Source organism: Lampetra planeri, unplaced genomic scaffold (genome assembly GCF_965212315.1).
Source record: "Lampetra planeri unplaced genomic scaffold, kcLamPlan1.2.h2 scaffold_111, whole genome shotgun sequence".
In the NCBI taxonomy this organism is placed as follows: Eukaryota; Metazoa; Chordata; class Hyperoartia; order Petromyzontiformes; family Petromyzontidae; genus Lampetra; species Lampetra planeri.
The window spans coordinates 125001-141528 of record NW_027613820.1 but is presented as its reverse complement, the minus strand read 5'-3'; the positions used below and the strand labels follow the sequence as shown (position 1 = coordinate 141528).

The 16528-nt window shown below is 55.4% G+C and overlaps 2 protein-coding genes across 2 annotated transcripts in view; one reads left to right on the top strand and one right to left on the bottom strand.

The window, feature by feature from the left end:
• Positions 1-283: 283 nt before the first annotated feature.
• LOC144738650 (ragulator complex protein LAMTOR4-like) lies at positions 284-8253 on the top strand. Its single transcript, XM_078621648.1, has 4 exons — positions 284-899; positions 3581-3661; positions 6092-6209; positions 7691-8253. The coding sequence occupies exons 1-4, from the start codon at positions 897-899 to the stop codon at positions 7786-7788; spliced, it is 300 nt and encodes a 99-aa protein (XP_078477774.1). The 5' UTR covers positions 284-896; the 3' UTR covers positions 7789-8253.
• Positions 8254-11594: 3341 nt separating this feature from the next.
• LOC144738647 (serine/threonine-protein kinase PAK 2-like) overlaps positions 11595-16528 on the bottom strand; it is a 34650-nt gene continuing 29716 nt past the window's right edge. The window contains exons 13-15 of the mRNA XM_078621644.1: positions 16118-16314; positions 15113-15250; positions 11595-14293 (exon numbers count right to left, since the gene is read on the bottom strand). Of these exons, the coding sequence (XP_078477770.1) occupies positions 14207-14293; positions 15113-15250; positions 16118-16314 (422 nt within the window). The 3' untranslated portion in view covers positions 11595-14206. The remainder of the gene's footprint in view (positions 14294-15112; positions 15251-16117; positions 16315-16528) is intronic.

The following is a 16528-nucleotide window of genomic DNA, read 5'->3' as shown; positions in this document are numbered from 1 at the left end:
GTGTGTCTGTGAGTCTCTGTGTGTCTCTGTGGGTCTCTGTGGGTCTCTGTGTGTCTCTGTGGGTCTCTGTGTGTCTCTGTGTGTCTCTACGTGTCTCTGTGACTCTGTGTGTCTCTGTGTGTCTGTGAGTCTCTGTGTGTCTCTGTGGGTCTCTGTGTGTCTCTGTGGGTCTCTGTGTGTCTCTGTGGGTCTCTGTGTGTCTCTGTGTGTCTCTACGTGTCTCTGTGACTGTGTGTCTCTGTGTGTCTGTGAGTCTCTGTGTGTCTCTGTGTGTCTCTGTGGGTCTCTGTGTGTCTCTGTGGGTCTCTGTGTGTCTCTGTGGGTCTCTGTGTGTCTCTGTGTGTCTCTACGTGTCTCTGTGTGTCTCTGTGAGTCTCTGTGTGTCTCGGAGTCTCTGTGTGTCTCTGTGACTCTGTGTCTCCGTGTGTCTGTGAGTCTCTGTGTGTCTCTGTGAGTCTCTGTGGGTCTCTGTGTGACTCTGTGTCTCTGTGTGTCTCTGTGTGACTCTGTGGGTCTCTGTGTGTCTCTGTGTGTCTCTACGTGTCTCTGTGTGTCTCGGAGTCTCTGTGTGTTGACTGATGTGGTCCATCGTTTGGTTTGCATGGCCACAGTCGCACCACCACTCTGTCTCCACTAGGGGGGGGGGGCAGCGGGTGAGGCGGGGTACTAAGCCCTGCCCCTCGTCACCACGTGACCACCACCACGTGACCGCCATTTAAAGTCGACCCTCTCCCCGCAGTTCAATTTCCCTCTGCAGCATCGCAGACCCGCGTGGTGCGTGGATTCTCTCCCTCTCCCTGTGTCTCTCTGTGTGTCTCTGTCTCTTTGTGTGTCTCTGTCTCTCTGTGTGTCTCTGTCTCTCGTGAAGACAACGACGAGGAGGAGGAGATACGACAATGGTGAGTTGGAGACTGAGCCGGCCTACCTCGGCTAGGCTCGGAGTCGGCCGGGCGAGGCCTACCCCACGCCCCCTTGGAAGCCTTCGCTATGGACGGCTCCCAGCTAGGACAGTAGTGTGTGGTGTAGTGTATAGTAGTGTAATGTGTAGTGTATAGTTGTGTAACGTGTGGTGTAGTGTATAGTAGTGTATAGTAGTGTAATGTGTGGTGTAGTGTATAGTAGTGTAGTGTATAGTAGTGTAATGTGTGGTGTATAGTTGTGTAATGTGTGGTGTAGTGCATAGTAGTGTAATGTGTGGTGTAGTGCATAGTAGTGTAGTGTATAGTAGTGTAATGTGTGGTGTAGTGTATAGTAGTGTAATGTGTAGTGTATAGTTGTGTAACGTGTGGTGTAGTGTATAGTAGTGTAGTGTGTGGTGTAGTGTATAGTAGTGTAATGTGTAGTGTATAGTTGTGTAACGTGTGGTGTAGTGTATAGTAGTGTAGTGTATAGTAGTGTAATGTGTAGTGTATAGTTGTGTAATGTGTGGTGTAGTGCATAGTAGTGTAGTGTATAGTAGTGTAATGTGTGGTGTAGTGTATAGTAGTGTAGTGTGTGGTGTAGTGTATAGTAGTGTAGTGTGTGGTGTAGTGTGTGGTGTAGTGTATAGTAGTGTAGTGTGTGGTGTAGTGTATAGTAGTGTAGTGTGTGGTGTAGTGTGTGGTGTAGTGTATAGTAGTGTAGTGTGTGGTGTAGTGTATAGTAGTGTAATGTGTGGTGTAGTGTATAGTAGTGTAGTGTAGTGTGTGGTGTAGTGTATAGTAGTGTAATGTGTGGTGTAGTGTATAGTAGTGTAATGTGTGGTGTAGTGTATAGTAGTGTAGTGTGTGGTGTAGTGTATAGTAGTGTAGTGTATAGTAGTGTAATGTGTGGTGTAGTGTATAGTAATGTAATGTGTGGTGTAGTGTATAGTAGTGTAATGTGTAGTGTATAGTAGTGTAATGTGTGGTGTAGTGTATAGTAGTGTAATGTGTGGTGTAGTGTATAGTAGTGTAATGTGTGGTGTAGTGTATAGTAGTGTAATGTGTGGTGTAGTGTATAGTAGTGTAATGTGTAGTGTATAGTAGTGTAGTGTGTGGTGTAGTGTATAGTAGTGTAATGTGTGGTGTAGTGTATAGTAGTGTAATGTGTAGTGTATAGTTGTGTAATGTGTGGTGTAGTGTATAGTAGTGTAGTGTATAGTAGTGTAATGTGTGGTGTAGTGTATAGTAGTGTGTGGTGTAGTGTATAGTAGTGTAATGTGTGGTGTAGTGTATAGTAGTGTAATGTGTGGTGTAGTGTATAGTAGTGTAATGTGTAGTGTATAGTAGTGTAGTGTGTGGTGTAGTGTATAGTAGTGTAATGTGTGGTGTAGTGTATAGTAGTGTAATGTGTAGTGTATAGTTGTGTAATGTGTGGTGTAGTGTATAGTAGTGTAGTGTATAGTAGTGTAATGTGTGGTGTAGTGTATAGTAGTGTGTGGTGTAGTGTATAGTAGTGTAATGTGTGGTGTAGTGTATAGTAGTGTAATGTGTGGTGTAGTGTATAGTAGTGTAGTGTGTGGTGTAGTGTATAGTAGTGTAATGTGTGGTGTAGTGTATAGTAGTGTAATGTGTGGTGTATAGTTGTGTAATGTGTGGTGTATAGTTGTGTAATGTGTGGTGTATAGTTGTGTAATGTGTGGTGTATAGTTGTGTAATGTGTGGTGTATAGTTGTGTAGATGTGTGGTGTATAGTTGTGTAGTAGTGTAGTGTGTGGTGTAGTGTATAGTAGTGTAGTGTGTGGTGTAGTGTATAGTAGTGTAATGTGTGGTGTAGTGTATAGTAGTGTAATGTGTAGTGTATAGTAGTGTAGTGTATAGTAGTGTAATGTGTGGTGTAGTGTATAGTAGTGTAATGTGTGGTGTAGTGTATAGTAGTGTGGCGTAGTGTATAGTAGTGTAGTGTGTGGTGTAGTGTATAGTAGTGTAATGTGTGGTGTAGTGTATAGTAGTGTAATGTGTATAGTAGTGTAGTGTGTGGTGTAGTGTATAGTAGTGTGGTGTAGTGTATAGTAGTGTAATGTGTGGTGTAGTGTATAGTAGTGTAATGCGTGGTGTAGTGTATAGTAGTGTAGTGTGTGGTGTAGTGTATAGTAGTGTAATGTGTGGTGTAGTGTATAGTAGTGTAGTGTGTGGTGTAGTGTATAGTAGTGTAGTGTGTGGTGTAGTGTATAGTAGTGTAGTGTGTGGTGTAGTGTATAGTAGTGTAGTGTGTGGTGTAGTGTATAGTAGTGTAGTGTGTGGTGTAGTGTATAGTAGTGTAGTGTGTGGTGTAGTGTATAGTAGTGTAGTGTGTGGTGTAGTGTATAGTAGTGTAGTGTGTGGTGTAGTGTATAGTAGTGTAGTGTGTGGTGTAGTGTAGTATGGGGCCAATGATAAGAGATAGGAAACCGGTCCTGGGCATCCCCTAGGTCGACTCGGCCTCAAACGAGTACCTGGTGCGGTGTGTAGTTAAACATCGCCGCGAGGGAGACAAAGGCGGCCGGGCGTGGTGCTGGCCACCCACCCCCTCGTGTGCCGCAGTGTCGGTAGCCTTCAGAGGCGCTGCTACTCGCTAACAGCACTTGCCCCGACCGTCTGTTAAGGCTACACGGGGGATGTTTGTCTCTGTGTGTCCACAGGCGAATGTTCTGGCGCAGGGAGTGGAGCTGATCCCAGACCAGCAGGGATTCTTGATGATCAGCGACGACGGGATGCTGGCGGTGAGAGACGCAGATGCCTACACGTTGGTGCCACCGCAGTGCTTGTGCATGGCACCTGCTGGGTTTGACACGGGACAAACCCAGCAGGTGCCATGGGTCGGCTGAGATGACCGGCTGATGCACTGTCAGCTGTGCCAGGCTAGGTGCAGGAGGTCACGGGACAAACCCAGCAGGTGCCATGGGTCGGCTGAGATGACCGGCTGATGCACTGTCAGCTGTGCCAGGCTAGGTGCAGGAGGTCACGGGACAGACCCAGCAGGTGCCATGGGTCGGCTGAGATGACCGGCTGATGCACCGCCAACTGTGCCAGGCTAGGTGCAGGAGGTCACGGGACAGACCCAGCAGGTTGCCGTGGGTTGTCCCACTGAGATGACCGGCTGATGCACCGCCAGCTGTGCTCCCCACCGCTTTTGAGGCCTTGCGATGATTACTCACAGTCGATTTGGTGTTTGAACATCTTGTTATTGCTGGAAAGGATGAAAACTTATTATTTTTGTGTCATCAGACCTACGGGTCTCTGTGTATCTCTATGGGTCTCTGTGTATCTCTATGGGTCTCTGTGTATCTCTATGGGTCTCTGTGTATCTCTATGGGTCTCTGTTTCTTTATTTACTCTGTGTCTCCATCTCTGGGTCTGTGTATCTCTGTGGGTTGCAAAAAAATAACTATTGTTATGAATCTCTATGGGTGTATATGTAACTGTGTCTCTATCACTATGGGTCTCTCTATGGGCCTCTGTATCTCTGTGGGTCTCTGGATCTTTATGGGTCTCTGTATCTTTATGGGTCTCTGTGTGTCTCTATCGGTCTCTGTTTCTCTATATCTCTGGGTATGTGTGTGTGTCTATCTCTGGGTCTCTGTGTCTCTATCTCTGTGTATCTCTGTGGGTATCTATGTATCTCTATGGGTATTTGTGCTTGCGGAGCCAAAATGTGGTTTCAGAACAGGGCGGTCCTGCACAGATGCCATATTTTCTGTCAGTCTGCTACAGCAGAGGTGTACGAAATTCCAACAAGACCTACATCTCTGCTTTATTGACCTGGTCAAGGCCTATACCATCAGTAGGCCTGGCCTCTGGGCTGTTCTTCATGCTTCCGGAGTCCCTGATTATCTGCTCAATCATTAAGGGCCTTCATGATGGTGGGCAGGACCAGATAAAGCTACGTAGGAGTCGGAGCCTTTCCCTATTCACTTTTGGGGTGCGACAGGGATGTCCTTTGGCTCCCACATTATTTAACATCTTTGACCACATAGTTCGAGCAGCTTTCCATGGCTGTACCGGAGGAATTTCCATCTGGTGCAGATACAATGGGAGGCTGATCGATGCCCGGGTGTGGTCGAGAGATGGCTCCCTATTGCTCAACCACGTTATGTATGCCGATGATCTGGTGATTGCTGCTCACTCAGAGGAGGAGTTGGAGGCGCTGCTGCTGAACCTGGAGCTTGTCACCAAGGGGTGGGGCCTTACCAGCAGCCCCACCAAAACGAAGCCCCTGCCTCAGTATTTTTTTGCCACCAAACTACCCATTTGTGATGGAGCGGTTGGAGAGAGTGCAGTTTCCCATACCTGGGCAGTGTGCTTTTGACCAGCTCTGGTTTGACAGAGATCTCACTCTGAATCAGTCGGGCGGCATTAGCTTTTCATCGGCTGTGCAATGCTGTGTGGAAGCTACCTTGGTCTATCGCTCTGCACGAAGCTTCGGGTCTTCTTTAGCCAGTCATTCCCTCCTTTCTCTACGCTTGTGAAAGGTTCGACTCCTCTGGTGGAATGTCTGTGCCTACGATCCATGTTGGGTTTAAGCAGGCTTAATTGTGTGAGGAGCTCGCAAATCCTTGAAAGATCTGGACACATTCCCATCAGTGAGCTCCTCCGGCAGGCAAGGCTGTGTTGGCTGGGTCATGTTTCCCGCATGCCCAGCCACCGCATGCCAAAGCAGCTTCTGTTTGGCCTAATAGAGGTGCTAAATGCGCACGAGTGGACTTGCCGACAACTGGTACCAGCGGTGTCAAGATCAGTCTCTGGAGGAGGCTCCTGAAGGATGCTGCTACTGGGCAGTTGGAGGCAGTCGCCCTCCAGCAACAACGGAGGGCGGAGGAGCGATCCTCAACGAGTGGAGCGCTGGGTGGCTAAAATGCAGCAAGTTGGCACAGTGGGGGGTACAGCTGGTGGTGCATCTACCGGTCATCTCCGTCAGCCAACCCATGGCATCTGGGTCCGTCCCGTGACCTGCTGTCAGCAAGGCCTGGCACAGGCGCCGTGGTGACATCACCGTCGCGCATTGGTATGGGTGTCTGTGTGTCTCTATGGGTGTCTACATCATTTTTTGGTGGCAACGCAGGCCACCCTTGCGAATGAGACCGCTATTCCGGTCACACAGCCGAACCAACTTGAACCCCGACTCCGTGTGTCGCCCCCACCCCCCTCTGCAGTCCTCGGGGGACCTGGACAATGACGAGCGTGTGGCCGGGGTGCTCATGGCGCTCGTCAGCACCGCCTCCAAGTTCCCAACCACCACCCAGGGCCAGCCGCCATTCCGCCGACTCACAGGTAGCAGCCGTCACACTGACCCCCAGCCTCCACACTGACCCCCAGCCTCCACACTGACCCCCAGCCTCCACACTGACCCCCAGCCTCCACACTGACCCCCAGCCTCCACACTGACCCCCAGCCTCCACACTGACCCCCAGTCTCCACACTGACCCACAGCCTCCACACTGACCCCCAGTCTCCACACTGACCCACAGCCTCCACACTGACCCCCAGTCTCCACACTGATCCCCAGCCTCCACACTGACCCACAGCCTCCACACTGATCCCCAGCCTCCACACTGATCCCCAGCCTCCACACTGACCCACAGCCTCCACACTGATCCCCAGCCTCCACACTGACCCCCAGTCTCCACACTGACCCACAGCCTCCACACTGACCCCCAGTCTCCACACTGATCCCCAGCCTCCACACTGACCCACAGCCTCCACACTGACCCACAGCCTCCACACTGACCCCCAGCCTCCACACTGACCCACAGCCTCCACACTGACCCCCAGCCTCCACACTGACCCCCAGCCTCCACACTGATCCCCAGCCTCCACACTGACCCCCAGTCTCCACACTGACCCACAGCCTCCACACTGACCCCCAGTCTCCACACTGACCCCCAGTCTCCACACTGATCCCCAGCCTCCACACTGACCCACAGCCTCCACACTGATCCCCAGCCTCCACACTGATCCCCAGCCTCCACACTGATCCCCAGCCTCCACACTGACCCCCAGCCTCCACACTGACCCCCAGCCTCCACAGACCCCCAGCCTCCACACTGACCCCCAGCCTCCACACTGACCCCCCAGCCTCCACACTGACCCACAGCCTCCACACTGACCCACAGCCTCCACACTGACCCACAGCCTCCACACTGACCCACAGCCTCCACACTGACCCACAGCCTCCACACTGACCCACAGCCTCCACACTGACCCACAGCCTCCACACTGATCCCCAGCCTCCACACTGACCCCCAGTCTCCACACTGACCCACAGCCTCCACACTGATCCCCAGCCTCCACACTGACCCCCAGTCTCCACACTGACCCACAGCCTCCACACTGACCCACAGCCTCCACACTGATCCACAGCCTCCACACTGACCCCCAGCCTCCACACTGATCCCCAGCCTCCACACTGACCCCCAGCCTCCACACTGACCCACAGCCTCCACACTGACCCCCAGCCTCCACACTGACCCACAGCCGCCAAACTGACCCACAGCCTCAGCCGTCCGCTCCGAGTCGTCCGCTCCGAGTCGTCCCCTCTCTCCCCGAGTTGCCGCTTCGCTGTCTCTAAGGGAGCGAGCGAGAGCGGGTGCCGTGCCACGGTATGCACGGTACTACAACTTAAAACTTTTTACGCTCTTTAAAACGAGTATCCCTCCTCCACCTATCCCCTTCCCCTCTGGGCCCACCCCCTGTACCCCCCCCATACCCCCCCCTACCCCCTCACCCCCTGTACCCCCCCCCCCACTCCCCAGTGGTGTTTGGGGAGTTCTCCTACGTGCTCACGACGTCCGCCGGCCGCGTGTTCGTGGTGAAGCGGAGGAACGCAGCACGGGAGCTCCCCACGGCGTAGAGACGCCAGGCCCTGGGGCTCTACGGTGACCACCAGGGGGCCCACACGGCCACTGGCACCGCACGGCGCCTGACCACCGCAGTGACCACCGCAGTGACCACCGCAGTGACCACCGCAGTGACCACCGCAGTGACCACCGCAGTGACCACCGCAGTGACCACCGCAGTGACCACCGCAGTGACCACCGCAGTGACCACCGCAGTGACCACCATGGCCACGGGACCCACCACTACGAGGCCACGGTGACCACCACCACCGCGCCCCACATGGCCAAGGGAGCCACTGCCTTGTACAGGCACACACGAACACGTGACACACGAACACGTGACACACGAACACGTGACACACGAACACGTGACACACGAACACGTGACACACGAACACGTGACACACGTGTAGACATGCACAAAGACACATTGGGACACACCACACTCACGTATGTAAATAAAGTGTCAACCATGTGAAGAGGTTGTTATTGAGCTGATCGTGGCTAATCTCTTTCAATGGTTCTGGCCTCATGGTGCAGAGTGACCCACTTGGGCATTCAAGTAGTGTAAGAGCGAGCAGAAGACAAAGATCCCCCCCCCCTGTGTAAGCTTCACAGACTTGGGGCAAGTGCTGTTAGCTGGTAGCAGCAGCAGGCAGCAGCAGCCCCTATGAAGGCAGCACCATGGCACAAGAGGGCGATGTTTACTGCTACACACCACTGCAGCAGGTGCTCATTTGAGGATGAGTCGACCTAGGGGAGGCCCAGTTCAGAATCGTCTGCTTTAGATTCTTAACACAGCAAACAACCGTACACACAAACACAACCGTACACACGCAAACACAACCGTACACACGCAAACACAACCGTACACGCAAACACAACCGTACACGCAAACACAACCGTACACACACACACACAACCGTACACACACACACACAACCGTACACGCAAACACAACCATACACGCAAACACAACCGTACACACAAACACAACCGTACACACAAACACAACCGTACACACACCTGCACCACACTTCAACAGAAAAGCAACTTGCAAAGAGGGAGTGGGGATGGAGTGGGGGGGGGGGGAGGCGCCCCCCCCCCCCCACCCCCCACCCCCCAAGGTTTTGCGTTAATAAAATTTTTAATCAAACCTAGGCGACGTCTTGTTAAAAACCAACAACAACAAATAAACAAACTCCACTTGTTCCCCCCCCCCCCCCCCGCAACCCCCGCAAATTAAAAGCACGCAAACCACATTTATAACAGATCTGTAAGAGAGAGAGAGAAACTATAAACCCCAAAACCAAGACTCATCTCTACGAAATGCACTTGAGAGAACTGATACCACCACCACCCAACGACTCAGGCCCTGGGGAGAGACTCTCACACTCGCACCACCAGGGGGATGCAGCAGCAGCAACAGCCAACAGCAGCAGCAGCCAACAGCAGCAATAGCCAGCAGCAGCAATAGCCAACAGCAGCAGCAGCAACAGCAACAGCAGCAGCAGCAGCAATAGGCAGCAGCAGCAGCAATAGCCAACAGCAGCAACAGCAACAGCAGCAGCAATAGCCAACAGCAGCAACAGCAACAGCAGCAGCAATAGCCAACAGCAGCAACAGCAACAGCAGCAGCAATAGCCAACAGCAGCAGCAGCAACAGCAACAGCAGCAGCAATAGGCAGCAGCAGCAGCAATAGCCAACAGCAGCAACAGCAACAGCAGCAGCAATAGCCAACAGCAGCAGCAGCAATAGCCAACAGCTGCAGCAGCAGCAATAGCCAACAGCAACAGCAGCAATAGCCAACAGCAACAGCAGCAGCAACAGCCAACAGCAGCAGCAACAGCAGCAGCAACAGCAGCAGCAACAGCAGCAGCAGCAGCAATAGCCAACAGCAACAGCAGCAGCAGCAATAGCCAACAGCAGCAACAGCAGCAGCAATAGCCAACAGCAGCAACAGCAGCAGCAATAGCCAACAGCAACAGCAGCAGCAGCAATAGCCAACAGCAGCAACAGCAGCAGCAATAGCCAACAGCAGCAACAGCAGCAGCAATAGCCAACAGCAGCAACAGCAGCAGCAATAGCCAACAGCAGCAACAGCAGCAGCAACAGCCAACAGCAGCAACAGCAGCAGCAACAGCCAACAGCAGCAGCAACAGCAATAGCCAACAGCAGCAACAGCAATAGCCAACAGCAGCAACAGCAGCAGCAACAGCCAACAGCAGCAGCAACAGCCAACAGCAGCAGCAGCAATAGCCAACAGCAGCAGCAGCAATAGCCAACAGCAGCAACAGCCAACAGCCAACAGCAGCAGCAGCAATAGCCAACAGCCAACAGCAGCAGCAGCAATAGCCAACAGCCAACAGCAGCAACAGCCAACAGCCAACAGCAGCAGCAGCAATAGCCAACAGCCAACAGCAGCAGCAGCAATAGCCAACAGCAGCAGCAGCCAACAGCCAACAGCAGCAGCAGCAATAGCCAACAGCAGCAACAGCCAACAGCAGCAGCAGCAATAGCCAACAGCAGCAACAGCAATAGCCAACAGCAGCAGCAGCCAACAGCCAACAGCAGCAGCAGCAATAGCCAACAGCAGCAACAGCCAACAGCAGCAGCAGCAATAGCCAACAGCAGCAACAGCAATAGCCAACAGCAGCAACAGCCAACAGCAGCAGCAGCCGCAGCCAACAGCAGCAGCAGCAATAGCCAACAGCAGCAGCAGCAATAGCCAACAGCAGCAACAGCCAACAGCAGCAGCAGCCGCAGCCAACAGCAGCAGCAGCAGCAGCAATAGCCAACAGCAGCAGCAGCAGCAGCCAACAGCAGCAGCAGCAGCAGCAATAGCCAACAGCAGCAATAGCCAACAGCAGCAATAGCCAACAACAGCAGCAGCAGCAGCAGCAATAGCCAACAGCAGCAGCAGCAGCAATAGCCAACAGCAGCAACAGCAATAGGCAGCAGCAGCAGCAATAGCCAACAGCAGCAGCAGCAGCAGCAGCAGCCAACAGCAGCAGCAGCAGCAGCAATAGCCAACAGCAGCAATAGCCAACAACAGCAGCAGCAGCAATAGCCAACAGCAGCAGCAGCAGCAGCAATAGCCAACAGCAGCAGCAGCAGCAGCCAACAGCAGCAGCAGCAGCAGCAATAGCCAACAGCAGCAATAGCCAACAACAACAGCAGCAGCAGCCAACAGCAGCAGCAGCAGCAGCAATAGCCAACAGCAGCAGCAGCAGCAATAGCCAACAGCAGCAACAGCAATAGGCAGCAGCAGCAGCAATAGCCAACAGCAGCAGCAGCAGCAGCAATAGCCAACAGCAGCAGCAGCAGCAACAGCCAACAGCAGCAGCAGCAGCAATAGCCAACAGCAGCCACAGAGTGACTGCACCAGGCCCGACCTTGTGCCTGGCCTGGCAATGTCACGGAGTGAGCGCGCCAGGCCAGGTGCACTGTGAGGCTGTGGCTGGCTGGTGGTGGCCATGGGCTGACCTACTGAGATGCACATCTGCTGTACCACCCTCCCCCCTGTAACTGTGCCAACTCACTGCAGCAGCAGCAGCAGCAGCAATGGCACCCCATGCACGCACATGCACACCTACACCTCAAACTAAGACCACTGCTCCAAGGGGCCCCGCATGGCGGCTTCTCAGTAGCAATGATGATGCACTTGGGAGAGGGGAAATGGAGGATTGTGATGATGTTTCATGATAAACGCTTCGCAAGACCAAGAAGATGGCAGTGCTGAGAGCAAAGTGAACATCTGACCCCTGCTGGACACCTGTGAAACTACTGGACATCTGAAGTCTACTGGACATCTTGTGACCCCCCCCCCCCCCACTGGACACCATCTGTGACAAAGCTTCACATCTCATGGGTGGACTCCTCCAGGATAAAGATTCTGATGCTGAACCACCCCCAGTGTGGGTTCTCCCCTGCCACTCACTGGGGGGGTTTCAGGTGGGTAGTGTCAGAGGCGATGGGTTGGAATCTGGGCCCCGGGTGTCAGGGCACAGGGGTTTGTAGTGTCCTACAGCGGGCGATTTAATTCCGTAACATCATTATATTATTATATTCCTGCGTACGCGCACAGATCAAGAGGAGGCTGCAGTGTCCCCGTCCCCCCAAACCATTGCAGATTTCCCAGGTACGGGAAACGACGAGAAAAATAAACCAACATATCCCGCAATAGCAATAATAACCGTGTAAAAAAAAAACCCGACAGTATACCTCTTTTTTACCGAGGTGTGGACACCCCCCCACCCCCCCCTGGGGGAACAGGGGGGGGTGGGGGGGTGTCAGATGGTGATCCATGACCCCCCCCCCCCCGCCTGAATGGCGAGCGTGCCAGCAGGTTGGCGGATGAGCGGGCGAGCGGGGAGAGCCAGCGAAAGGGTGAGCGAGCAAGAGGGTGAGCCGGCGGGTGAGCGAGCGAATGGGTGAGTGAGCAGGCAAGCGAGAGGGTGAGCGAGCGAATGGGTGAGTGAGTGAGCGGGCAAGCGAGAGGGTGAGTGAGCGGGCGTTCGAGCGAATGGGTGAGTGAGCGGGCAAGCGAGAGGGTGAGCCGGCGGGGTGAGCGAGCGAATGGGTGAGTGAGCAGGCAAGCAAGCGGGTGAGCGAGCGAATGGGTGAGTGAGCGGGCAAGCAAGAGGGTGAGTGAGCGGGCAAGCGAGAATGTGAGCGGGCAAGCGAAAGGGTGAGCCGGCGGGTGAGCGAGCGAATGGGTGAGTGAGCAGGCAAGCGAGAGGGTGAGCGAGCGAATGGGTGAGTGAGCGGGCAAGCAAGAGGGTGAGTGAGCGGGCAAGCGAGAATGTGAGCGGGCAAGCGAGAGGGTGAGTGAGCGGGCGTTCGAGCGAATGGGTGAGTGAGCGGGCAAGCGAGAGGGTGAGTGAGCGGCGAGCGAATGTCTCCACCGCCCAAGTATTGGATGCTGCTTGATCCGATGCAGGAGCTCCGCCCCGACTCAAATTGAATCCTCCCAACTCCCCACCCCTACCCCCCCACCGGGGGACAGGCAATGTACAACAACGCAGGAACCAGAGGCTCCATTAACTCTCTCGGCGCCCCGACACACGTGGGCGAGGTGAACGACAGACCAACAGAGACTGGGTGGGTGCTACGAAAGGGGGCGGGGGGCTCAGGGTAATTAGTAGTACAGCGTTCGCGACTTGCAGACACTCATACGGCTCCACACACGCAGCGGAATGCACACGTTGCTCACACGTGCACACACAGCTGCACACACACATGTGCTCACACACAAGACACACACAAGACGCACACAGGCCCTTGTACACACACTGACAAACCGACCGGCTAATGTGTACGCACGCGAACTGCACGCACGCACACCCTCGCACGCACACCCTCGCACGCACACCCTCGCACGCACACCCTCACACGCGCGCGCACACACACGCACGTACCCCAAACCCCCACTGTGCACCTTTGTGCTGTGTGTGTGTGTGTGCGTGCACACCCACAATGGCTGCTTGTGCTTCCGAGTGTTGTGCAGGGAGTGTGTGTGTCAGAGCATGCGGGCAGCCAGGAGTGTGTGTCTACATGTGGGTGTGGGTGCGTGTGGGTATCAGTTGGTGTGGATATGGGTATGGGTGGGTATGTGTGGGTATGGGTATGTGTGGGTATGGGTGCCTGTGGGTATGAGTAGCTGTGTGGGTATGGGTGCGTGTGGGTGCCTCTGGGTATGGGTAGCTGTGTGGGGGTGGGTATGGGTGGGTATGGGTGGGTATGGGTGGGTATGGGTAGCTGTGTGGGTATGGGTATGGGTGGGTATGGGTGGGTATGGGTGGGTATGGGTAGCTGTGTGGGGGTGGGTATGGGTGGGTATGGGTGGGTATGGGTAGCTGTGTGGGTATGGGTATGGGTGGGTATGGGTCCCTGTGGGTATGGGTAGCTGTGTGGGTATGGGTGGGTATGGGTGGGTATGGGTAGCTGTGTGGGGGTGGGTATGGGTGGGTATGGGTGGGTATGGGTAGCTGTGTGGGGGTGGGTATGGGTGGGTATGGGTGCCTGTGGGTATGAGTAGCTGTGTGGGTATGGGTATGAATGTGTGCGTGTGTGTGTATGAGTGCATGGGTGTAAGTGTACGTAAATATGAGTGTGTGTGCGTGCGAGTATGAGTGTGTGTGCGAGTGTGTGTACAAGTATGAGTGTGTATGCGTGGAGTGTGTACGAGTATGAGTGTGTATGCGAGAGTGTGTGTATGCGAGTGTGTGTATGCGTGCGAGTATGAGTGTGTGTGCGAGTGTGTGTACAAGTATGAGTGTGTATGCGTGGAGTGTGTACGAGTATGAGTGTGTATGCGAGAGTGTGTGTATGCGAGTGTGTGTATGCGAGTGTGTGCCTGCGTGTGAGTATGAGTGTGTGCCTGCGTCTGTGCGAGTATGGGTAACAGTGTGTGTGCGTGTGCGCCTGTGCTAGCGATTGTTCTTGATGGCGTCCTTGGCTGCCAGGATGAGGGGAGTAAGGCTGGCCAGGGGCTTGGCAAGCTTCAAAAACGGATGCTGCACACAGACACACGCGCACAACACACACACACGCACATTAATACACCAATACCAACACCCGCCCTTCGCCACTAATTGACGGTGATGGCACCACGGCGCATGTGCCAGGCTAGGTGCGGCCTGTCCTTCCAATCCTACAGGAACCTGTCCCCTGTGGTCCATTAATACACGCACACAGATACACACAGACACACGCATACAGACATTAATACACACACACCTTAATAAAATACAGACATGAATACACAGACACATACACATAAAACAAGACAAAGATCCCCCGTATAGCCTTAGCATACTGTTGGGGCAAGTGCTGTTAGCGAGCACCTATGAAGGCTACCGGCACTGGCACACGAGGGGGTGGGTGGTCAGCACCACGCCCGGCCGCCTTTGTCTCCCCTAGTGCCGATGTTTACTGCACACCGCACCAGGGACCCATTTGAGGCTGAGGACACCTAGGGGAGGCCCGGGCCCGGTTCAGAGTCGTCACCGGTGTTGGTGGTGGCCGTGAGCGGGAATCGAACTCGGGTCTCTGCCCGGGTTCGTAGCACAGCGCTAACCACTGCGCCACCGCTCCCCGCCCCCCACAAGACGAAGGCAAAGACCCCCCCCCCCCCAATATAGCCTCTAACAGGCTGTTGGGGCAAGTGCTGTTAGCGGTTATCAGCAACTATGAAGGCCGGCACTGTGGCACACGAAGGGTTGTCGTGATTAAACCCCACGCCACGGTCAACCTTTGTTGTTTAACCTTGCACACAAACCCCACCGGGCAACTGATTTGAGGCCGAGTGGACCTAGGGGAGGCCCCGGCGTCACCTGCAGGAGGTCGCGCGCAGAGCCGCGCTGGTCGACGTCCATCTCCAAGCAGCGGTTGAGGAAATCGCGGAACACGGGACTCAGCTTCTCAGGATTCTGGAGCTCTGGGGTGCCGTTGGTGGCGATGAGATACAGGGCCTACACACGGCACCGACACGGCACGGACACGGCACAAAGGTCACCGCCTCGCGTAGCCTTCAACGAGCCGGTCGGTGGGGGGTGCCGGCGCCTGCGAAGGCCGCCACGGCGCACGTGGGGGGGTGTGGGTGGGACAGCGTCACGTGCCCGGCCGCCTTTGTCTCTCCTCCCGCCACCTGTGCTGATTATGTTTACACACACACAGCGCTGGGTTCACGTTCAACCGCTCGCCCGCCCGCCCGCTCGCTCGCCCACCAACCCAGACTCCCACCCACTCACCCACCCACTCACCCACCCACCAACCCAGCCTCTCACCCACTCACTCACCCACCAACCCAGCCTCCCACCCACTCACCAACCCACTCACCCACCCACCCACCCACCAACCCACCCACCCACCAACCCACCCACCCACCAACCCAGCCTCCCACCCACCAACCCAGCCTCCACCCACCAACCCAGCCTCCCACCCACCAACCCAGCCTCCCACCCACCAACCCAGCCTCTCACCCACCCACCCACCAACCCACTCACCCACCCACTCAGCCACCCGCCCACTCGCCCGCGCCCGCCCACCCACTCAGTCATCCTGAGCGGGTTCTCGTTGAGGTAGGGCGGCTCCCCCTCCACCATCTCACTCACCCACACGCCCGCTCACCCACAAGCCCGCTCACCCACACGCCCGCTCACCCACACGCCCGCTCACCCACACGCCCCGCTCGCCCCACCCACTCACCCTGAGCGGGTTCTCGTTGAGGTAGGGCGGCTCCCCCTCCACCATCTCACTCACCCACACGCCCGCTCACCCACACGCCCGCTCGCCCACACGCCCGCTCGCCCACACGCCCGCTCGCCCCACCCACTCACCCTGAGCGGGTTCTCGTTGAGGTAGGGCGGCTCCCCCTCCACCATCTCGATGGCCATGATGCCCAGGCTCCAGACGTCCACCTTGGGCCCGTAGGCCTTGCGTGTCACCACCTCGGGCGCCATCCAGTAGGGGGTGCCCACCATGGTGCTGCGCTTGCTCTGCTCCGGAGAGATCTGGGCGCAGAAGCCAAAGTCCGCTGTGGTGGGGGGTGGAGGAGATTTTGGGGGGCAGACACATGGGGTGGAGGGGGGGAAGAGACACGTGGTTGAGACAGGGAAGGAGACACGAGGGGGGGAGGCGTGAGTTCACCGCTGGCAGCCAGGGGAGGCAGCAGGGAGTGGTTGGTGGGGAGGCAGCAGGGTGTGGTTGGTGGGCAGGCAGCAGGGTGGTTGGTGGGGAGGCGGCAGGGT